The sequence below is a fragment of the Microcaecilia unicolor genome, chromosome 5, assembly GCF_901765095.1.
Source record: "Microcaecilia unicolor chromosome 5, aMicUni1.1, whole genome shotgun sequence".
NCBI classification, from domain to species: domain Eukaryota; kingdom Metazoa; phylum Chordata; class Amphibia; order Gymnophiona; family Siphonopidae; genus Microcaecilia; species Microcaecilia unicolor.
In genome coordinates this window covers 153,083,639-153,107,558 of record NC_044035.1, presented here as the reverse complement: position 1 = coordinate 153,107,558, position 23,920 = coordinate 153,083,639, and the positions used below count along the sequence as shown (strand labels likewise).

Genomic DNA, 23,920 nt, shown 5'->3' with positions numbered 1-23,920 from the left:
GGGATGATGATCAAAGAGATGATATAGTTTTCATAAGATCCAGAAAGGGAATATTAAAGGAAGAAAAGAAGGCAGTACAAATAATGGATAAAGGAAAAGAAGATGTTGAGGAAAGGGTTGCAAAAATAGTGGCCAGAATAGACAGAATCTGCCAGAGGAGAATGATTTTATCAGAGAAGCCTGTGGCAAAATCATCAGCATAACTGAGGGAGCCACAAAACCTGACTCGTTAGTGAGGTGGGATAAAGGTTGGAAGTGCTATGGTCTTGGGCAAGTAAGCCTGTCAGATATGTACATTTTACTATTTTTAGGCTAGCAGAGTAGTAATGGGAAAGTTCCCTTAATCTATCCAAAGTACGGGGACATGAAGTCTTCTCCATAGGTGCTCAGCGTAACTAATGGGAAAGAATATGGATTACAGAATGCTTAGAGGAAAGAGGTTCTAAAGGAGCTGATGTATCAAAAGCACATCGAAGAGAGCTGTTCCAAACTGAGACCTAGTTTTCTATTGACAGGAAAAATTCAGATGGAAATTCTTGGCAAATTTTTAAAGAAATTTTCTGAAGTAAAGGACCTGATCAAAGTAGGGGAAACAGAACAGTAGGAAAAATAAGGGAGAATACGACAAACGTATGGTCAGACAAGAGGATAGGAGCAGTAGAGAGATATGAGATACCTGAAACGGAAGAGGAACACATAATAACTACATTAAGAGTATGGTCTGCAGTGTGTGTTGGAGAGGAAACTCTGGATAAGATCTAAGTCATAGAGAAAAGTAAGTAAACATGGGTAAGTGGGTCTGAAATGGTATCCAGATGCAGATTTAGGTCACCTAAAAGAAGAAATGGACAAGGAAATAAGTGATAGGAGGAAATTAAGCTATAAAGAAACTGAATAGAGACTCGAGTAACAGGCAGAAGCAGCAACAGCTGCGTTAGGGCAAATCCAGAGGTCAGTGTCAGTCAAACAAGCCAGGAGGGGCTGAAAGAGACAAAAGACAAACAAACATTGCTATAACCTGCTCATATCTGGAGAAATAGCCAAAGTGAAATCAAATGACTTGATTTTGAACAAAAATCCTGATTGGGAGCTCAAGGTCTTCCGTTAAGGCTATATCAGGTCAAGCGTATAAGGGGGAAGGGAAGGAGATGGGATCTGATATACCGCCATTCTGTGGTTACAATCAAAGCAGTTTACATATTATATACAGGTACTTATTTGGTACCTGGGGCCAATGGAGAGTTGCCCAGTCACAAGGAGCTGCAGTGGGAACTGAATCCGGGTCCCCTGGTTCTCAGGTTACTGCAATAACCATTAGGCTACTCCTCCATATTATTTAAGGTGCTATCAAGAAAGTACTGCACAAAAGTGACAGGATCAAGCAAAAAAAAAAAAAACCCGTATAAAGTATGTTTTACAAGTGAAATACATATCTTGATATGAACTCTGGTGACACATGACCAGCTCCATAGAAAGACTAAGGTGATAACATATGATAGTGGCATGCAAGTACTATGATATGCATAGTGAGGTGGCTCAAAATCTTTTACTTACACTAAGCTGGAGTAGTTTCTATGCCCAGGCTCCAGTGACATCACTGTGCTGTGAGGACTTGCTATCCTGTCTGTCCTTGGTGAAAATATGTTGCCAACTAACCAGGCCAGCACCACATTAATAACCAAACCCAAAAATGATTGTCTTGGGGATACTACTAAATTTTGGTTTCTGAATCATGCAAGGCATTGTGACACCATTAAAAAGGATCAGATGGGAAAAGTCAAGAAAAAGCAATGTGCATGATAAATCCATGGAGACAGCTAAATAGAAAAACATCTACACAGTAGAAGTCTTGAAAAAAAAAAAATAAAAAAAGAAGAAACTCAAATACATATTTTTACAAGATAGGCATATGCTCATCTGTATGGTATTAGACAAGTATTAGGTTATACGGTAGGAAGGTTAATCAAAAATGACAGAAAGCAAAAGCTGTAAAGTATATCACATGTTTTCATTATAGCAACCATTCCCACCTAATGGGCAGACATTTCCAGCTTACACAATTCTGACTGTTCTATTGCTTACCTACTCGTCTCCCTGGGGCTCCACTACTTCCATTTACTCCATGCCCATGAGAAGACTACAATAAAAAAAAAAAAAACAGGGGGAATATCTAGCAAGTTCACTTACAACAGGCAACTCAAAAGGTTAAATATCAGCTTATTGCCCAAACAGAAAAATCCATATTGCATGCAGCTATAGACAAGATGGGAGATAAGTCATGTCACATTAGTATTCTACTCCACATTGACCCCCCCCCCCCCCCCCCACCCATTCACTTAAACGTTTCATTCAGCTGCATAGAAGGGCTCTTCTGGTATGTATTGAACTCATCAGGATCTAGCCACCTAAGGCAATTGTCTCCATCTCGGACCTAGCAGCTCAAAAAATGTTCTGTCTGGAGGGCTGGGTCGGGGGCCAAAAGTTAAACCTAGGTTCTACAATAGTAGGCTTAAATACAGATGGCCTGATTTTGACTGTATAAAAAAGGTGAAATTTCTGCTGCCTAAAATCACATATACCCTAGGCAAACAAAATCAGGCCTCCTACATCAAGTGCTCAGTAGCAGCTAATAAAATGGGGCCAAAAATATTGATGGGCAGACTACAAGCACAGGTCTCACTAAAGGCAGATTCAAAAACCAGTTAACAGCTGGAACACTGAGGAAAAAAAGAAAGAAAATACTAAAAAAAAAAAAAAAAGAAGAAAACCAATTACCAAGGAAAAAGCAAGTAAAAAGCTAAGTGGCAAAAGCTAATCTAACTGCTGCAGGAAAAAAATGACATGGAGTTGTGGAAGAGATCAAATGCTGGAAGACAAAATGAAATAACCTGCAAATCAACAGAAAAGTCTACTCATTCTCTCAAAAGCACTAAAGGTGGTGCAAAGCATGTAAAACATGACCCGCTTGTGTGGCTGTTGATCTGCCTGCACAAAACTAAAAAGGTATCATTTTGAAAACATGTATACTTACAACATATAGCTCTGTTGGCTCTCTCATGGGCATGACCTTGCCAAAACCTTCTTCCTGGAGGTGATGCAGAGGAGAAGACAATGCTACAGCAGAGGCCTGCTGCCAGCTGGTCCCACAAGAATTCTGTAATGTCTCCCTGCTTGTGCTTCGTACCAGCGAAGCTAAAAATCCCAGGTTATTTACAGAGCCCATAGGTTCTTTGGATGCCTTGTTGGCCATTTCTGTGATGTCCCTAGCTTCTATTTTAGAAATGATATCTGGCCTTTTACCAGGTGAGTCCACTTTAACACCACGAAGCCTAGTAGTCCTAGAAAGTGATGCATCCACAGTGCTACGCACCTCTAGCGAGCGTAGTATGTTCTGGGAGGTGGCTGGCCTCAGGCTTCTCAGCTCTAGACATTTGGGCTGCCTCGCAGGTTTCAAAGGACTACGTGCCACTTGTGGAGGACCACACAGAGAAGACACCACTTTTTTCCTGGACGGGCTCAGTTCCTGAGAATTTAAGATTCCAGTCTCCATGGATTCAGAGGTCAATGCTTTGGCAGAGATCCTCTGCTGCCAATCCTCTGTTGGGGAATCAGTGTCTCCATCTGTCAGTGTAAGATCTGGGTTAATCCTTCCTGCTCCACACAGTTCAGCAGGGCCTGCTTCTGCCAAAAAGGAAAAAATTTCGGTTGTAGTGGGTGCAGACTCCTTTCCTGCAGTGTGCAGATCTCTACTTAGGAAATCCAAATGCATGAATGGGTCTACCTCAGTTAATGAGTTCACCTGTTCAGAAGACTCCCACGTTTTAGGCATATGTGCTACAGGAGGAAGGATACTATTCTTAGGAAGTGGGCCAGTTTCCAATTCCACCCGAGATATTTTAGGTGGCAATTTAATAGTGCTGAAAGGTGGGGATAATATAGGGCTTTCACAGGGATCCTCTTCTGGGCTGTAATCACCAGGGAGAGAAGGCATTACTCTGCCAGGAGTGGCCACAGCAGTCAAGGCTGAAAGTGCATTTTGGGAAGACTCAGAGGGATTTGGGTTGCTGAGAGGAGGTAGGCATGTTTGTCCAATGTGAGGGAGTACTTTGAGAAGCCTATGCCGCACGGCTGCCATAGATCCACTAGCAGGCCGTGCAGCCAGTGGAGGTCTCGGTTTCACCTTAGCAGTTTTCTTGGGCTGTTTTAAGACAAAAATTACACAATATGATGTATGTTTACATGTAGAAATTGTTTGTTCTGCTAAAAAATCTATTTTATGAAATATTTTAAACATGAATATTTCCACTTTTATTTCTCAATTTAAATTAATCTTCCTAGAAAACTTCTAAGGCTGTACTCAGGCAGCATTCTGGAAGGTAAGAAGTGGGGAGGACCAAAAACCTCTGCAGTTGTTTCTGCTGCTTTTGTTGATTACAGGACTGATTTGGAAATCTGTCACTTAAATCCCAGAGATGTGAGTATAAGATGTGGAAGTCCACATTTCCTATTTTCACATATTTCTATTGGTTCTGCACAGCCAGCCAAGAGACTGAAGTTCAAAACCTGTCCATTTCAATACTCTCTCTGGCTTCTCCTCTCAAGCATTACTGAAAAAGCAGATCTGACCCTTGGAAGGTGAAAAGGCAAAGCTTAATCTTTTGAAGGCAGCCAAGGAGCAACATCTTGAGGAAGCTGCAGTATGCTTTCTCAAGTGGATGCGGCTGTAGGGACAACTTATCCAGCTTGACAGCACATTTCTGTATGAAGTACACTGGGACAAAAACAGTATCAAACTCAACACCTGTAATTTCTGCAGGTTAAATATGTGCTGATAAATACTTTTGCATATTTGAAAATTAAATGTATAAGTGTATACTCCATCCCAGAACATCCTATTTTTCCATGGAAATACTCACTCTTAGTGAAACTTGGTAGTTAAATTTACATATTTATCTCCTAGTATGGGATCATTTTCAGCCCTACTTTTCAGAAAAATCTAGCTGGGTTACCTGTCCTGTATAGACAGAAAGAAATTGGAGACAATATGTATAAACCTTTCCTGGTGCCTAGCTTCATTTTTTGGTACAGTTGGTGTACCTCAGGGATCTGTCCTGGGGCCTCTTCTTTTCTCCATCTTCCCTTGGTACTCTGATCTCATCCCATGGTTTTCAGTATCATCTTTACGCTGATGAGTCCCAGATCTACCTCTCCAAACCAGAAATCTCTGCAGGAATCCACGCCAAAGTATCAGCCTGCCTGTCTGACATTGCTGCCTGGATGTCTCACCGCCATCTGAAACTAAACATGATCAAGACTGAGCTTCTTATCTTTCCCCCTAAACCAACCTCTCCTCTTCCCCCATTCTCTATTTCTGTGGATAACACTCTCATCCTTCCTGTCTCATCAGCTCGTAACCTTGGGGTCATCTTCGACTCCTCCCTCTCCTTCTCTGCACATATTCAGCAGACTGCTAAAACCTGTTGTTTCTCTATATCACCAAAATTCGCCCTTTCCTTTCTTAGCACACTACCAGAACCCTCATCCACACTCTTTATCACCTCTCGCTTAGACCATTGCAACTTGCTTCTCACAGGTCTCCTACTTAGACATCTCTCTCCTCTTCAATCTGTTCAAAATTCTGCTGCACGACTAATATTCCGCCAGTGTCGCTATGCTCACATTAGCCCTCTCCTCGTCACTTCACTGGCTCCATATCTGTTTCCGCATCCAGTTCAAACTCCTCTTATTGACTTATAAGTGCATTCACTCTGCAGCTCCTCAGTACCTTTCCACTCTCATCTCTATCTACACTCCTCCCCAGGAACTCCATTCACTGGGTAAATCTCTCTTATCTGTACCCTTCTCCTCCACCGCTAACTCCAGACTCCGTTCCTTTTATCTTGCTGCACTATATGCCTTGAATAGACTTCTTGAACCAGTACGTCAAGCTCCATCTCTGGCCATCTTCAAATCTAAGCTAAAAGCCCACCTTTTTGATGCTGCTTTTAACTCCTAACCCTTATTCACTTGCTCAGAACCCTTATTTTATCATCCTCACTTTTAATATTCCCTTTCTCTTATTTGTCCTGTTTGTCTGTCCTAATTAGATTGTAAGCTCTGTTGAGCAGGGACTGTCTTTTTCATGTTCAAGTGTACAGCGCTGCGTACGTCTAGTAGCGCTATAGAAATGATAAGTAGTAGTAGTAGTAGTACAAAGGAACATGAAAAGTGCAGCTCTATCTGTAGCAGAAATGTGAATTAAGAAATGGCTGAATGGTTCCAAAGTTTTTAGGAGAAAGACATACTTACTGGAGAGGTACTTAGACATATGGTTATACACTAATATGATAAACTTTATGAAGTCAATAATCCCTGTAGGATTGTAGGCTAAAATGTAAACAGCAATTCTAAGGTTTGCAGGTACTGGGGTACATGAACAGTCTAAGTTGGGGGTCATACTGAGCTCTATCATCTGTGGCAGAAATCTGAAGAAAATAGAGGAATGATTCAAAAGTTATTGGCAGAGGGGCCAAGTTAAAATGGAAAATACTATACAGTTCTAGGGGACCCCTAGGATAGTGTGCATTTTATCCCAATAAGAGAAATAACTGTATTGAATAAATAGGTCAGACAAAAAGTATATATTTTGCCTATTTACTGATTGAACATGATCCAGCAGTAAAATTCGTGAAAATATGTGTACTTCGTTCAAAAACTGGTGGCACCTCCTTGAGTAGCAGTAACTTGAACTACACATTTCCTGTAACTGTTTTGGTCTCCAAGTATTCAAAATAACAGAGGATGAGAGAGACTCTTACAAACTACCACACTCTTTCAAATTAAATAGCATGCAGTACTTGTGTATATCAAACTCACACTAGAGTACAAGAAATTCAAGGGGGGAAAAGTCTCAGAACCCTCTCTCCACTTCTGTTAAACAGTCTCCCACATGGACCACAGTTTAATTATGCACTGTGTGAAAACGGGAAAAAAAAAACCTTTCTACAATTTGTTTTGAGTCTACTACTGTCAGTTTTATGGAGTGTCCTCTTTCATTGTTATTTCTTTGAAACAGGTTTAGTGGAACATACAGTGGTGGAAATAAGTATTTGATCCCTTGCTGATTTTGTAAGTTTGCCCACTGACAAAGACATGAGCAGCCCATAATTGAAGGGTAGGTTATTAGTAACAGTGAGAGATAGCACATCACAAATTAAATCCGGAAAATCACATTGTGGAAAGTATATGAATTTATTTGCATTCTGCAGAGGGAAATAAGTATTTAATCCCTCTGGCAAACAAGACCTAATACTTGGTGGCAAAACCCTTGTTGGCAAGCACAGCAGTCAGACGTCTTCTGTAGTTGATGATGAGGTTTGCACACATGTCAGGAGGAATTTTGGTCCACTCCTCTTTGCAGATCATCTCTAAATCATTAAGAGTTCTGGGCTGTCGCTTGGCAACTCGCAGCTTCAGCTCCCTCCATAAGTTTTCAATGGGATTAAGGTCTGGTGACTGGCTAGGCCACTCCATGACCCTAATGTGCTTCTTCCTGAGCCACTCCTTTGTTGCCTTGGCTGTATGTTTTGGGTCATTGTCGTGCTGGAAGACCCAGCCACGACCCATTTTTAAGGCCCTGGCGGAGGGAAGGAGGTTGTCACTCAGAATTGTACGGTACATGGCCCCATCCATTCTCCCATTGATGCGGTGAAGTAGTCCTGTGCCCTTAGCAGAGAAACACCCCCAAAACATAACATTTCCACCTCCATGCTTGACAGTGGGGACGGTGTTCTTTGGGTCATAGGCAGCATTTCTCTTCCTCCAAACACGGCGAGTTGAGTTCATGCCAAAGAGCTCAATTTTTGTCTCATCTGACCACAGCACCTTCTCCCAATCACTCTCGGCATCATCCAGGTATTCACTGGCAAACTTCAGACGGGCCGTCACATGTGCCTTCCGGAGCAGGGGGACCTTGCGGGCACTGCAGGATTGCAATCCGTTATGTCGTAATGTGTTACCAATGGTTTTCGTGGTGACAGTGGTCCCAGCTGCCTTGAGATCATTGACAAGTTCCCCCCTTGTAGTTGTAGGCTGATTTCTAACCTTCCTCATGATCAAGGATACCCCACGAGGTGAGATTTTGCGTGGAGCCCCAGATCTTTGTTGATTGACAGTCATTTTGTACTTCTTCCATTTTCTTACTATGGCACCAACAGTTGTCTCCTTCTCGCCCAGCGTCTTACTGATGGTTTTGTAGCCCATTCCAGCCTTGTGCAGGTGTATGATCTTGTCCCTGACATCCTTAGACAGCTCCTTGCTCTTGGCCATTTTGTAGAGGTTAGAGTCTGACTGATTCACTGAGTCTGTGGACAGGTGTCTTTCATACAGGTGACCATTGCCGACAGCTGTCTGTCATGCAGGTAACGAGTTGATTTGGAGCATCTACCTGGTCTGTAGGGGCCAGATCTCTTACTGGTTGGTGGGGGATCAAATACTTATTTCCCTCTGCAGAATGCAAATAAATTCATATACTTTCCACAATGTGATTTTCCGGATTTAATTTGTGATGTGCTATCTCTCACTGTTACCAATAACCTACCCTTCAATTATGGGCTGCTCATGTCTTTGTCAGTGGGCAAACTTACAAAATCAGCAAGGGATCAAATACTTATTTCCACCACTGTATTTTGGTTGGAGGGGCCAAACAAACAAATCTCTAGACTGCACCCAAGTTCTCTAACTGCTGATGTGTTAGACTACTACTACTACTTATCATTTCTATAGCGCTACTAGACGTACGCAGCGCTGTTAGACAAAATATTGTTAGATCCGTGGCCCCATGTCGCCACCTATGATTTGGAAGATTAAGAACAACTATTCCCAACTATTCCACCCCATATGTGATTTTACACATTTCTATCATATCCCCTCAGGTTTTTTTTTTTAACTGTTTATTGAAAAGTAAAATGCCATACAAGCAGATAAACATCAAAGCTAAAGGTATCTTAAGAAGAACATCCCTTCCTAACCACATGATTGTATCTTAATGAGTCTTGTGAAGACTGTTTAATGCCTTCAGAAAATCCAAATACACAATGAGGCTCATTTTCAAAAGAGAGAAACGTCCAAAAAGTATCAAAGCATCATCTGGACGTTTTTCTTCTCAAAATGTCCAAATCGATATTTTCGAAACCTATTTTGCAGATGTTATCTATGCAATTCATCTACAGTGTGTCCAAATCACAAGGGGTGTGTCGGGGGCATTTTGAAGGCGGAATTAGGATGTGCCTAACACCTGGAAGTTTTAATTTTGTTGCGTTATGTCTGTAGAACGTCCAGGAATAAAACAATAATGTTTTGGTCTAGACTTGTTTTCAGAACAAATACCCTAATTGACCAGATGACCACTGGAGGGAATCAGGGGTGACCCTCCAATGACCCCCTCCCATCCCCTAAAATGTGAATAAAAATATGACTTACCAGCCTGTATGACAGCCTCGGATGTTAAAATCAAGTCTATTAGAGCTGCATGTAGGTCCCTGGAGCAGTGTAGTGGTCGATGCAGTGCACTATGGATTGTGTGTGTGTGTGTGGGGGGGGGGGGTTCAGGTACCTACCTCCCTCTACCTGTTGAACTTGTGGTGGAAACTGTGATCCCTCTCAAAGTCACCAAAACCTTACTGTACCCACATATAGGTGCCCCTTTCACCCAGAAGGGCTATTGTAGTGGTGTACAGTGGGGGACAGTGTGATTTGGGTGGGTTTTGGAGCGCTCAGGGGACAAGATAACAGAGCAAAGGTGAGACGTGTACCTGGGAGTATTTTTATGACATGCACAAACGTGCCCTCTAGGGTTTCCCATTCTCTCCTGGGATATTCTACAAAAGACACTGGCTCCTCCTACATCTCAATGGCATGAATCTCTACGTTTTGCACTTATTAGGGTTTTTTTGTTTGTTTTGTTTTTGAAAATGGACCAAAAAAGAACAAAACCTTGTTTGAAACAGTATTTTTGGACAAAAAAAAAGATAGATGTTTTTCTTTTTCGAAAATGATCTTTCCTATTCGGGTTTTGGACATTGTGCAAAACGTCCAAAATCGGATTTAGACATATCGAAGATGCACCTCCACATCAACCAGCTCACCTTCATCCACATTTGGTTTACAACTTTAAAAGAAATCTAAATAAGTTGGCAAAACATATTCCCACACCTTAATATGAATTTCCACATTAGGTATTTTAACATAATTTTTTTTTAACATCTGCAATAAATATCTCAGCATCATACCTTTTCTTTAACATCTGCATTGCTGCAACAGATTTAACTTCCATTTTAATGATACCTTTCATTTTCTAAGTTGCTAAGTGTAAATATTCTAGAAATTCTCTTCATTGCCATTATATTATAATGTTGTTAGCAGCATGGTGCTATGGCTGTGCTGAAAGCAGTCATTTAGCTGGTAGGGCTCTCTTACATTGTAGGAATGACATGCACAGGTTTGGGAGAATTTGGTCAATTATGATTGATACAATTTGAAAAATTAGTTGCTATTGATTTCTTTTGTCTTCTATCTCCACCCTGCCCTTAAGTTTCCTCAATAATCTTTGTAACTCGCTGCTGCCCAGAGGGCATACCTGGGTGGCTCAGGGGACCCTTGCTGTTCAGAGAAGCTCATCTTCCATGACAACTTCAGCATTACTCAATTGTAGGGCATTCTGTAATATTATTTTCTTTTCTCCTTCCCCAGGCCTGAGCACACCATATTTTAAGAGAAAGGAGGAAATGGTGATGAGAATATACTACCATGAATAAGCCTTTTATGTTTACACAAGAAATAGGTCCACATTTTCTAATTAGATTATGACAGGTTGAGTTTTTTTTTTTAAAGGGTACCCAATGATCTGCTGAATAAATAGTTCCAATAATCTAGACTCTATATATAGATGTAGATATATATAATTTTTAATATTTTGTAGACCACCACTTTTCATTAAAATTTCTCTGTCAGAAGCCAACAGACTTTTCCCAAATATTCTCACAGATTCCCTACCATAGTTACACCAAGTACTTTAATAGCCTATACTGGTTGAGGGGTCCTTTTATGAAACACCGGCAAAAGGGGGCCTGTGCTAGTGTTGGCACATGTTTATGATGCGTGCTGAGGCCCCCTTTTACCGCATCAGGTAAAAGGCATGTCTTTGAGGTTTTTTTCAATAAATGGCCATGTGGCAAGTGAAGCACTTGCCGCATGGCCATTTCGGGGGGGGGGGGGGAGCACTTACTGCCACCCATTGAGGTAGTGGTAAGGGCTCCTGCACTAACCTGGCGGAAACCACTGGGTTCACACTGGCACTACAAAAACTGAAATATTTTTATAGCGGCGGAAATGGTGTGCGCTGGGGGAGTGAACTACCGCCAGGCTGCTGCAGTAGCCAGGTGGTACTTCCCTTTTAGCAAGCGGTAAGCCCGCATTGGGCTTACCGCCGCTTCGTAAAAGGGCCCCTGAATAAGACCATAAATCAATCCAGTTACCTAAAATTCTGTTGTTGTTTTTTTTGGATGGCCACTGCTATAAGAGTAGGATCTCTTACTACCTAACTAAGCTTTGGCCATAAAGGAAGACAGAAGCCTTTGCTCAGGGAATCTCCTGCCTGACTGAAAGGATTGCTAATAGGGTATCTGACATAAATGTGGAGAGATATCAAGATTCCACTCTGCTCGTCACCTTTTTGCTGAGGTTCATGTTCTCCATTTTATTCTTCAGCAACCTCATTTTGTTCATAGTGATTGAATTCTCAATAATCTGTTGGCCAGATGGAGATGTTTCAGCCTCTTCTTCATCTTCTGCATACAGGTTATAAACAGAGCCTCCACTGCAAAAAAACAAATTTCAAACTGCACAACTAATTTCAGGAGCCAGAGTTCTTTCAACATGACACAAAAATGTGGCAAGGTCATACACTTCAAGGCTTCTGTTCAACTTAATCTGCAAAACAATTTTACAAGAACATGTGAATATTTTTAACCTCTTTGACAGGACCCCTTTTCCCCCCCATTCACATCCATTCAGGAAGCCATTACACAATGCCTCTACACCATCAGATTCATATCTCATTATGTCACCATGCACATATCTCATCCCATGTGTTTTCACTGCAGTTTTCACCAAAAAGCCATTAAAAAAACATAACTTCTAATGTTCTCCCTGTTTTTCAGAGACTCCTCCCATCTGTAAACAGAAAACTGGAATAACTGTTCTTCCCTACAGAACTACAGCTATTAGAGCATATGCTAATAATTTTTAATTGGCCTTCCATCTTCAAAAGGGTTAGACTGAAAATCTCTGAAACTAGTATCCTTATCTTATCTTACCCTGATCGCATCCAAACAATAAAGATATGTGTTCTCTGAAGAAGGAAATTCACCACTCAAGCAAGGGCCATGTATGGTGCAAAGCAAAATGGGCCCGATATTCAGCAAGTGGCAGGCAGCACTTTTGCTGTTTGTCGCCAGTGTTAATCTGGGATATTCAATGCCGGGCTGTTTTTTGGCAACTAGCATTGAATATCCGGGGATTTTCTAACCACTAAAAAGTTAACCAGTTATGCTATATTCAGCGCTAACCAGTTAACTTTTTTGCACTTAAATACAGGACAGCTATTTATGCGGTCCTATTTGAATCACTGAACTTATTCTGTTAGGCGCCTAACCGGATAAGTTGCGTGATATAACTAGCTAGGCGCTAACCGGCAATATTAGGTACCGATATGCTAGTACGCTATTTAACCAGTCAGTGGCTTTGGCTGCCTAGTTAAATAGCTCTGAATATCGGGGAGGGGGATGTCTTACCAGAAAGCTCTGGAAAAGTTCAAAGTTATTTACCGTATTTTTCAGACTATAAGACGCACTGGACCATAAGACGCACCTAGGTTTTAGAGGAGGGAAATAGGAAAAAAAAAATTTGCTTTTTCCCTCCTCTAAAACCTAGGTGCTCCGGTGCGTCTTGTCCGAATCCCTCCCTCCAAGTTCGGGATCGCCCTCAGGGTTACCTCCTCCCCGGCCCTGTCACCACCTCTCCCCTTACTCACGCGATCTTCCCTGGTGGTCTAGTGACGTCGGGGCAGAAAAGAGCCCCCTCTTTCCTGCCCAGCGCGCTGCTCTCCATCCTCCTGTATGCATTGCTGCCTGACGGTCTCGGCGAAATTCAAAATGGCCGCTGAGAACTGAAGTCTCGGCGGCCATTTTGAATCTCGCCGAGACCGTCAGGCTGCATACAAGAGGATGGAGAGCAGCGTGCTGGGCAGGAAAGAGGGGGCTCTTTCCTGCCCCGACGTCACTAGACCACCAGGGAAGATCGCGTGAGTAGGGAGAAGTGGTGACAGGGCCGGGGGGAGGGCGATCCCGAACTCGGAGGGAGGGCGGGCGGGCGGCCTGCCAGCCAGCCAAATCTCTACCTTCGGACTATAAGACGCACTCCCCATTTTCCTCCCAAATTTGGGGGGAAAAAAGTGCGTCTTATAGTCCGAAAAATACGGTACATTCACAGGACTTCATGGTGTTGTTTGGCCTTGTTATAGTTTAAAGGCTGAGAACCAAGGGATGCCAAAATTCGTATCTGAATTCTACATCAAAGGCTCTTTGTGACCTCAAGCAAGTTACTTTTTCTCACTGCCTTTGCTACCTGCTTAGACCATAACATGCAAAAATACCCTTACCAAACAAACTTAATACCAATCGCCATTGTACAGAGCCAAAACACATAAAATTCACACTTACTGTTTATTAATGCACTATAAATCCACTTCTGAACTCTCATCCCCCGTAATCCCACATCACTCATACCTTTACTCACAGAAATATGTATACCATATGTCTTTATGCCTTAGTATTGCCCTTTAAGCTCCCACTGTCTCCTTCCAATGTTCAATGTTTGTGTTCCACTGTTGCACTCCTTAACGACACTTCGATTGTCTCGCATAATTCTGCACAATGTAATCCATAACCAATCTGTAACAAATTGTACTTCCATCATTCATTTCTTATTGAAAGCCACACTGAACCCGCAAAAAGGTGGGAAAATGTGGGATACAAATGCAATAAATAAATAAATAAATAAATAAATAACAACGGTAATGGTCTGAAGCACTGGAACACTTTTCTCCTTGTTTAGTTCAATATCTTTGGATCTTTAGTCGCATGATCTTTTTTGACCTTTCAGCGAGACAGATGACTATAACAAAATCAAAAGTTTGTTGCATCCTGTATTTCATATCTAACTTCTTAGGTACTAGGGGTACTGAGATTAGAGCTTGCCATATCCTACTCTGTTGATCCATGAGCAGGCTGAACAGATCAGAAACTTCAGTATACTTAAGGAGACCACAGACATCTCTTCTGTTCAAACTCTTCTTGAAAATCAAAGTAATTTGTTGTCATTTTTTGAACTAAACTTTGGATGTTATGTCCTTAAAAATAAGAGATACTTCTGACTTGTAAAAGGATCCAACTAAGAGCCAGTGGAGCATCCATAGTAACACAGTAAATGATGGCAGATAAAGACCTGAACGGTCCATCCAGTCTGCCCAACAAGATACATACCATGTAAAATGAGTTTAACACTCTATATGTATACCTGAGTTTGATTTGTCCTTGCCATTCTCAGGGCACAGACCATAGAAGTCTGCCAGCACTGTTCTTGTATTAAAAGTTCTGAAGCTAATGTTGAAGCCCCTTAAATTTACGCTCCAGTCCAAACATTTCTATTCAGTTACGATCAGGGCATAGACTGTAGAAGTCTGTCCAGCACCGGTTTTGCTTCCCAATTACCGGTGTTGCCACCCAATGTCCACTAAGATTCCGTAGATCCATTCCTTCCAAACAGGATTCCTTTGTGTTTATCCCACGCACGTTTGAATTCCATTATGGTTTTCATCTCCACCACCTGCCACGGGAGGGCATTATACGTATCTACCATCCTTTCCGTGAAAAAATACTTCCTGACATTACTCCTAGTTCTACAATCTTCCCGTCTCCGGAAAAGGTTTGTTTGCGGATTAATACCTTTCAAATATTTGAACGTCTATCATGTCACCCCTGTTTCTCCTTTCCTCCAAGGTATACACATTCAGGTCGGCAAGTCTCTCCTCGTACGGTTTGAAACGTAAATCCCATACCATTTTTGTAACTTTTCTTTGCACCGATTCCAGTCTTTTTATATCTTTAGCTAGATATGGCCTCCAAAACTGAACACAATACTCCAAGTGGGGCCTCACAAATGACTTGTAGAGGTGTATCAATACCGCCTTTCTTCTGCTGGTTATACCCCTCTCTATGCAGCCTAGCATCCTTCTGGCCACGGCCGTCGCCTTTTCACATTGTTTCTTCACCATCATATCCTCTGACACCAACACCCCAAGGTCTCTCTCCTGAGCTGAGCCATCTAATCTCTCCCCTCCTATTCGGTATCTCTCTTTTGGGTTTCTGCACCCCAAGTGCATCACTCTGCACTTCTTGGAATTAAATTTTAACCTCATGGGGGCGATGTGTCTCAGCTTCTATTACAGAAGGAACAGGAATTTATTTTTCGATGGGATACAGTGACCCTTGGTGGTCTGAATAAAGAAATAGAACGGTCATCTTTGGTATAAAAAAAAAATTCCTGCATTTGGAGATCAGGTGTTCTATAAATACACAGCACATGCACCAGCGTTCTTTGCAGGTTTTACCTTGGTGGAGTGTAGCTCTTCTCCTTGATCTGCCGACTAGTAAGTTTTGAAAAAAAATATTTTTCATGTCTTATACTAGCTTGTGTTTTTCACTATCTATTATGCGAGTCTTGAAAGTTTTTTGGTTATTTGGATTTTTTGTTTTTTTCATTCATTTTATTTTTATTGCAGTGTCTTAAGTTCTCATGAAGATGCCGATTTTAGGCGAAACATGGACCATGTTCAGAACAGCAGCAATGAATATTAGTATTGGATGTTCTTGAGGATACTGATTTAGGATTCACAGTGGTGGCTATTTGATGGGATGTTTTGATTAAAAGCACTGCAGAGCTGTGAATTACATCTATGAACTGACATTCACCATTGAGAACGTCATGGTGGACGCTGGAACTTGAACAGCACACATAGCCCGCTCTACTCAAGATAAGTAACATTCAACTTGACTATTTCCAAAGATTTCTATACTTTGAGGTTTGAATGTTTTTTTAAGCTAATGGAGGTAGGGGTTGGACTATGTGCTATGATGGTGGTGGTATGGTGTTATTATATCAGTTAACACCACAGTCTGTGTAATACACCAAAAACCTAAGCACAATTCACAAATTTTAATTTTTTTTCATATACACTATATATATTATTTGGGGGTTTCTATGTGGCATTCATGTTTATACTTTTGAGAACCCGAAGGAGGAAAATAACCTAGTATTTTTTTGAGAGTATTACATTTTAACTGCTAGATCCTCAACCATTCTTCTAACTTTTGGTGATCCCTTCTCATTGTTTCTACTCCCTCCAGGGTATCCACTCTATTGGCTATCTTCGTGTCATCCGCAAAAAGGCAAACCTTTCCTTCCAACCATTCAGCCATATCTCCCACAGATATATTAAACAGAATAGGCCCCAGCATCAACCCCTGAGGAACTCCACTGCTCACCTTCCTTTCCTCTGAGCGGATTCCATTTACCACCACCCTCTGCCATCTGTTGGTCAACCAGTTTCCTATCCAGTTCACCACGTTCGGTCCTACGTTCAGCCCTTTCAGCTTATTCACGAGTCTTCTGTGGGGAACCGTATCAAAGGCTTGGCTGAAATCCAAGTAGATTACATCTAGCGCACGTCCTTCATCCAGTCATGTTGCCTCAGGTCCTGTAACCCGTTGGCTTCTAGAAAGTTAGCTATCCTTTCTTTCAGCAACGACTCCATTATTTTTCCTACCACCGATGTGAGACTTACCGGTCTGTAGTTTCTCACTTCTTCCTTGTCTCCACTTTTGTGAAGAGGGACCACATCCGCTCGTCTCCAATCTTGCGGAACCTCTCCCGTCTCTAAAGATCTATTAAATAAATCTTTAAGAGGTCCCGCCAGGACCTCTCTGAGCTCCCTCAGTATCCTGGGATGTATCCTATCCGGCCCCATAGCTGTGTCCACCTTCAGATTCTCCAGCTGTTTATAAACTCTTTCTTCCGTAAACGGCGCAGTATCCACTCCATTCCCAGATACTCCCTTGGCAGCCAACCCCAGTGCTTCACCAGGATTTTTCTCCGTGAACACCGAAGAGAAGTAACTGCTTAGCACGTTCGCTTTATCCTCCTCACTCTCCACATATCCACTCATTATCTTTCAGTCTCGCAATTCCATTCCTATCTTCTCTCCTTTCTCCAATATATCTGAAAAAGGTCTTGTCACCTTTCTTAACATCTTTAGCCATATTTCCCTCTTCTCTTCTTTAAGTTTAATCCGATAATCTTTTCCGTGATCATCTTGCTGCGTTATTTTGTATTTCTTGAACAAAGCCTCTTTTGCTCTTATTTTTTCAGCTACTTGTTTGGAAAACCACATAGGCTTCCTGTTACTCTTGTTTTTGTTTACTTTTTCTCATGTAAAGATCAGCCTCTATATTTATAGCAGCCTTTAGCTTTGACCACTGACTTTCCACTTCTCTTATGCCTTCCCACACCAACAGCTCCTTCCTTCAGGTATTCCCCCATTTTATCAAAATCAGTATGTCTGAAATCAAATACTTTGAGTTTTGTGCATCCACACTCCGCCTTTTCCCTTATAACAAACCATATTGTGTGATGATCACTATTACATAGGTGGGCACTCACCCGGGTACTGGAAACACTTCCTCCATTGTGAGCACTAGATCCAGCATCGACCCTTCCCTCGTGGGTTCTGTCACCATTTGTCTGAACAAGGCACTTTGACAGGCGTCCACAATCTCCCTACTTCTTTCCGATTCTGCAGATGGGATGTTCCAATCCATATCAGACAAGTTGAAATCTCCCAACAGTAGCACCTCTCCTTTCATACCAATCTTTTGAATATCTTCTATCAGATCCTTGCCCAGCTTCTCCGTTTGTGCTGGAGGTCTGTAGATAACACCCGTGTGGATACAAGTTCCATCTTCTCTTTCCAGGACGATCCATAAAGCTTCTTCCTTTCCCCAGGTTCCCCGCATTTCAGCCGCTCTGATACTGTCTCTCACATACAGCGCCACTCCTCCACCTCTTCAACCCTCTCTATCCTTTGTAAAAAGATTATAGCCAGGTATAGTCACATCCCATTCATGGGAATCATTGAACCACATCTCTGTAATAGCAACAATATCCAAGTTTTCTTCAAACAGCAGGTCTTGCAAGTCTTGAACCTTTTTACCTAGACTACGAGCATCTGTGCTCATTGCTTTCCATGTGCTTAGTGAGTTTAGGTGGTTTTCTTTATTTAGGTGACCTTTCCCTCTGCCATCATGTATATTCTGGGGGTGACTTTCCGAATTCCCTCGTTTCCTTTTGCCACCCTCGCCTTCTAGTTTAAATGTCTAGTAACATACTGAGTTTTGGAATCAGAGAAATGGAAATATTTGGTGGCCTCCCAAGACAGCAGAGTATGGAGGGCTAGTGAAAGGGAACACATCACCAGAAAAAAAAAAGATGAACTTCTGGAGATTTATAGTCTTCCTAGTTTGACTTAGTGAGACTAGAGAGTTTTACAAGATCTTGCTCCTGTTCCTCTGTCCTTCAAGATGTGATTTGTGTTAGATTATACTGGAGACCTTCCAGAACTGCTTCAGGTAGTTAGGATAAATCCTCACAGAAATATTTTTGAAAGTTTATTTCATAAATTCTTTGAATGCCACCTGAATGAAGGAATGTGTCCTGTAGACCAGCAGACTTGGATGGCAATGGGTCACCTACATCCCACAGAACCTTTATATTGAGGGGTAGACAGATCCACTGCACATTATTGGGCCAATATTCAAGCACACTTATCTGGATGGCAGCACCAGCTATCCAGAGAAGTGGCTGGCAGAGGCTATCTGGTGATATTCAGAATGTATCTGGATAGTGCAGCTGAATATCTGACAGACTGCCTCAGAATCGCTGCCCTTTCTGCTATGCAGATGTACAAGTTTTGTTTACGCTCAATGCCTCTTTCTCCCCTTCAGTCCCGACTTCATGCGGCTGGCAAATGGCTAAGTGAAGTGACAACCACCCTTATCTTAATGCCATGAAGAGGGTAATTCTTTAAATGGATGCCTCCAATTATGCATCCCAATGCCACACATTAAGAACCTATTCTATAATGACATCTGGGAGCCCAGATTCAATTATAGAATATGAGTGTAACCCAGTATCAGCGCAGTTTACATTTACATGCCCACACTTACACAGAGTCTAAGGCAGATGCGACTGGAGTCATGTAAATGCAGCAGGGACATGCATAGCTTACAGTATTCTGAAACTGAACAAGCTGAAGACTGAACTTCTCATCTTTCCATTTAACCTACCTCTCATCTTCCCTCATTCTCAATTTCTATAGTTAACACTCATCTTCCTTGTTTTTTCAGCTTGTATCGTTTGGATCAATCTTTGAAACCTCTCTTTTTCTCTGTACATATCCAACAGACTGCTAAAACCTATCGTTTCTTTTCTATATCACCACCGAAATTTGTCCATTCCTTTCTGAGCGTACTACCAAAACCTTTATCCACACTCTCATCACCTAATGCCTAAGAGTACTGTAGCTTGCTTCTCACAGGTCCAGGGCCTGCGAGAGACTGGGCTGGGCCCAGGGCACGGCCGCCCCCGGGGCCCCCCCTCCGTCCACCACCGGGCCCCCCTGAATTCAAATCAAAGTGCCTCACATCGACCTCGCTCCGTGTGAAAGAAGCGCAGCAGCGGCAGTCTGCAGATCGCCTCCCTTCGGGCCTTCCCTCCCTGTGTCCAGGGCGGGACACAGGGAGGGAAGGCCCGAAGGGAGGCGATCTGCAGACTGCTGCGCTTCTTTCACACGGAGCAAGGTCGAGGAGAGGCGCTATGATTTGTATTCAGGGGGGCCCGGCCTAGTGGTGGAAGGAGGGGGCGGGTAGAGGGGTCTGCCCGGGGAATTTTGTCCCCCCTGCCCCCCCCCTCTCGGTGGCCCTGCACAGGTCTCCCACTAAAACCATCTCTCTCCCCTTCAATCTGTTCAAAATTCTGCCACATAACATCTTCCATCAATGTTGCTACACATGTAACTCCTCTCTTCAAGACACTTCATTAGTTCCCTATCCATTTCCGCATACAGTTCTGTCACGGTTGTGACTGTATCCCATGCCTACACTCACCTCGCCTCCTGGTGACCAGGCCCCATGGCTGCTATGGACTGTCTTCTTCCTGTTTCCCAAACATGTTCCAGAGTTCATTCCAGTCCTATTCTGATGTTTCAGCATTCCAGACTTGCTTTGGGGTTCCTGCAGCCAAGCCTCACTTTGGTGCTCTTGCAACCAAGCCTCGCCCTGGTGTTCTTGCTGCCAAGGCTCACTCTTACTTGTGACCTCATCTGTAATTGCCTTTATTAAGCACCTGGGAACTTTCAGGCTTGCCTTTGCAACAGAGGTCTTCAGATGAGTTTTCGTCTGTGTGTGTTTGTTGCAGTTCCAGCCCTGCTAGTTCTTGGCTTGCCAGTCTTCAACTTCTACTCCAGCCCTGCAAGCCTTCAGCTTCAGTTTTAATCCTGCTTGTGTCTGCCTTGTTTGTCTTCAGCTTCAGTTCCTCCACTGTTTGTTACAACCCTGTCTGTTTTCAGCTTCCATTCCAGCCAAGCCTGTTTGAGAATTCTGAATCCTGTATGAGAATACTGAATCCTGTTCCAGCCAAGCCTGTTTGAGAATCCTGAATCCTGTTCCAGCCAAGCCTGTTTGAGAATCCTGAATCCTGTTCCAGCCAAGCCTATTTGAGAATCCAGAATCCGGTTCCAGCCAAGCCAAGCCCGTTCCAGAATCCGGTTGTTCCAGTCCTGCTTATTCCAGCCCTGCTCATCTACCGCTTCAGTTCCCATCCTGCTAGTTCCGGTCCTGCTTGTACCAGCCTGTCTGTTTTCAGCCTCGCTTCCTGTTTGGGTGGTTCACCTGCTGCTGCCGGTCACTGGCAGTGGCCCAAGGGCTCACTACTCCGGACTCTGTGACAGTCTGTGACAAGTTCAGAGTCCTCTTAATGACTTACAACTGCATTCATTCTGTAGCTCCTCAGTATCTCTCCTCTCTTTTCTCTCTCTACATGCCTTCCCGGGAATTCGGTTTATTATCTGTACCATTCTCCACTGCCAGCCTCAGCTCCCATTCATCTTGTTTTGCCATATGCCTGGAATAGACTTCCCGAGTTGATACATCATGCTCAGTCTCTTGGCGCTATTCAAATCTAGGCTAAAAGCCCACCTTTTTGAAGCTGTTTTTACTATGTTCAATACTCATGTTTTTGTTTTAATCATTCCCACAATAATAACTTCCTAATCCCTTATTTGTCCTGTTTGCCTGTCTTGAATAGGATTGTGTAAGCTCTGTCAAAAAGGGACTCTCTCTTATGTGTTTTGTGTATAGCACTGTGTATATCTAGTAGCATTATAGAAATAAGTAGTAGTAATAGTAGCTTACTGGGAGCCTTGCCTATTCTCTAACCACACATATGCCCCTTACCATTTACACACAATTATAGCATAGCACTTAGGCACCCAGCTGGCACTTTCATGGGTACTAGCAAGAAAAAGATCTAGGTGTCATTGTGGACAATACGCTGAAATCTTCTGCCCAGTATGTGGCAGCAGCCAAAAAAGCAAACAGAATGCTAGGAATTATTTGGAAAGGGGTAGAAAATAAGACAAAGAATATTATAATGCCTCTGTATCACTTCGTGGTGTGACCTCACCTTGAGTATTGTGTTCCATTTCTGATCGCCAAATTTTTTTTTTTTTTTTAAGTTATAGCAGAACTAGAAAAGGTTCAAAGAAGAGCGACCAAAATGATTAAGGGGATGGGACGCCTCTTGTATGAGGAAAGGCTTAAGGAGGTTAGGATTCTTCAGCTTGGAAAAGACGGCTGAGGGGGGATATCGGAGGTCTAACAAAATGATGAGTGGTGTAGAATGGGTAAACGTAAAATGATTTTTTTACTCTTTCAGAAAGTACAAAGGCTAGGAGACACTCAAGCTACATGGTACTTATTTTTAAAACAAACAGGAGCAAATTTTTTTCACTCAATGAATAGTTGAGCTCTGGAACTTGTTGCCAGGGGATTTGGTATCAGCAGTTAGTGTACCTGGGGTTTAAAAAAAAGGTTTGGACAACTGCCTGTTATTGAGACAGACATGGGGAAGCCACTGCTTGTCCTGGGATCAGTACCATAAATCTTGCTACTATTTGGGATTCTGTCATGTACTTGTGACCTGAATTGGTCACGGTTGGAAACAGGATACTGAGCTAGACCGACCATTGGTCTGACCCAGTATGGCTACTCTTATGTTCTTATTCTATACATTTATGGTTAAATGTTAGGGTAGCTGTGTTAGTCCTATTTTAAAGGTAATAAATAGAAATAAAACAAAACAAAGGAAAGAAAAGTAGGTGATACGTTTTTTATTGGACTAACCATCCATTTTTTGATGAGCTTTCAGTGTCCCTTCTTCTTCAGATTTATTTATTTATTTTATTGCATTTGTATCCCACATTTTCCTACCTCTTTGCAGGCTCAATGTGGCTTACAATACATCATGAATGGTTGAAGTGTGTAGAGAATTGACATGTGGAATTACAGAAGGATCTTGGGTTACATGATAATGATAAAACATGATAGTAACATAACAAATAAACACTGTAAGACATGATAGTTGTATAGCAAGTAAACATTGTAAGACAGTTCTGGTTACATGTGGGAGGAGTTCACATGTGTTGATCTTTGTGGTATGTCTTGTTAAAGAGATGGGTCTTCAATAATTTCCGGAAGTTAGTTAGTTCATATCTCGTTTTTAAGTTGCGCGGAAGTGCGTTCCAGAAATGTGTGCTCATGTTGGAAAAGGTTGACGCGTGCATTAGTTTGTATTTTACACCTTTATAGTTGGGGAAGTGAAGATTAAGGAATGTGCGAGATGATTTTTTTAGCATTCCTGGGTGGTAAGTCTATCAGTTCTGTCATGTAGGCTGGGGCATCACCATGAATGATTTTGTGAACTAGGGTACATATTTTGAACGTGATGCGTTCTTTGAGTGGGAGCCAATATAGCTTTTCTCGTAGAGGTTTAGCACTTTCATATTTTAATTTTCCGAATACGAGTCTAGCTGCAGTGTTCTGGGCTGTCTGAAGTTTTTTTGATTATTTGCTCTTTGCAGCCAGTGTAGAGTGCATTACAATAGTCTAGCTGACTGAGTACCATTGATTGTACCAGGTTACGGAAGACGGTTCTTGGGAAGAATGGTCTTACTCTTTTTAATTTCCACATTGAGTGGAACATTTTTTTGGTTGCGTTTTTCACGTGACTCTCAAGTGTTAGGTGTCGGTCAATGGTAACTCCGAGGATTTTTAGGGTGTCCGAAATTGGTAGGTTCAATTTAGGTGTGTTGATGGTGGTGAATTTGTTCGTGTTATGTTGAGAGGTGAGTATTAGGCATTGGGTTTTTTCTGCATTAAGTTTCAGCTGAAATGCATCCGCCCACGTATGCATGATGTGCAGACTCTGGTTGATGTCAGGTGGAGACAGTCTCCTCTCAGGTTGAGGGGAAGGCTCAGAAGGGATCCCATAGGACTCATTGGAGGAAAACTAACTGGGATCCTCCTCCAATTCCCACAAGCATTCCTCCTCGGTATCAGACAGCACTTTCCTCATGGATGTCCGAGACCAGGCCCGCCTCGATGTGGAGGATCCATGTCCTCGAGAAAAGCGT

The 23,920-nt window shown here is 42.4% G+C and overlaps 1 protein-coding gene across 2 annotated transcripts in view; it reads right to left on the bottom strand.

Annotated features, from left to right (window-relative positions):
• The window catches only part of ZFAND4 (zinc finger AN1-type containing 4), a 118,007-nt gene that overhangs the window by 32,961 nt on the left and 61,126 nt on the right, over positions 1-23,920 (bottom strand). Inside the window, exons 6-8 of one of the 2 annotated variants that reach the window (XM_030203434.1) lie at positions 11,728-11,875; positions 3,032-4,198; positions 2,083-2,137 (exon numbers count right to left, since the gene is read on the bottom strand). In XM_030203434.1, coding sequence (XP_030059294.1) covers positions 2,083-2,137; positions 3,032-4,198; positions 11,728-11,875 — 1,370 coding nt within the window. The remainder of the gene's footprint in view (positions 1-2,082; positions 2,138-3,031; positions 4,199-11,727; positions 11,876-23,920) is intronic. The other variant, XM_030203435.1, reaches the window with a different exon arrangement.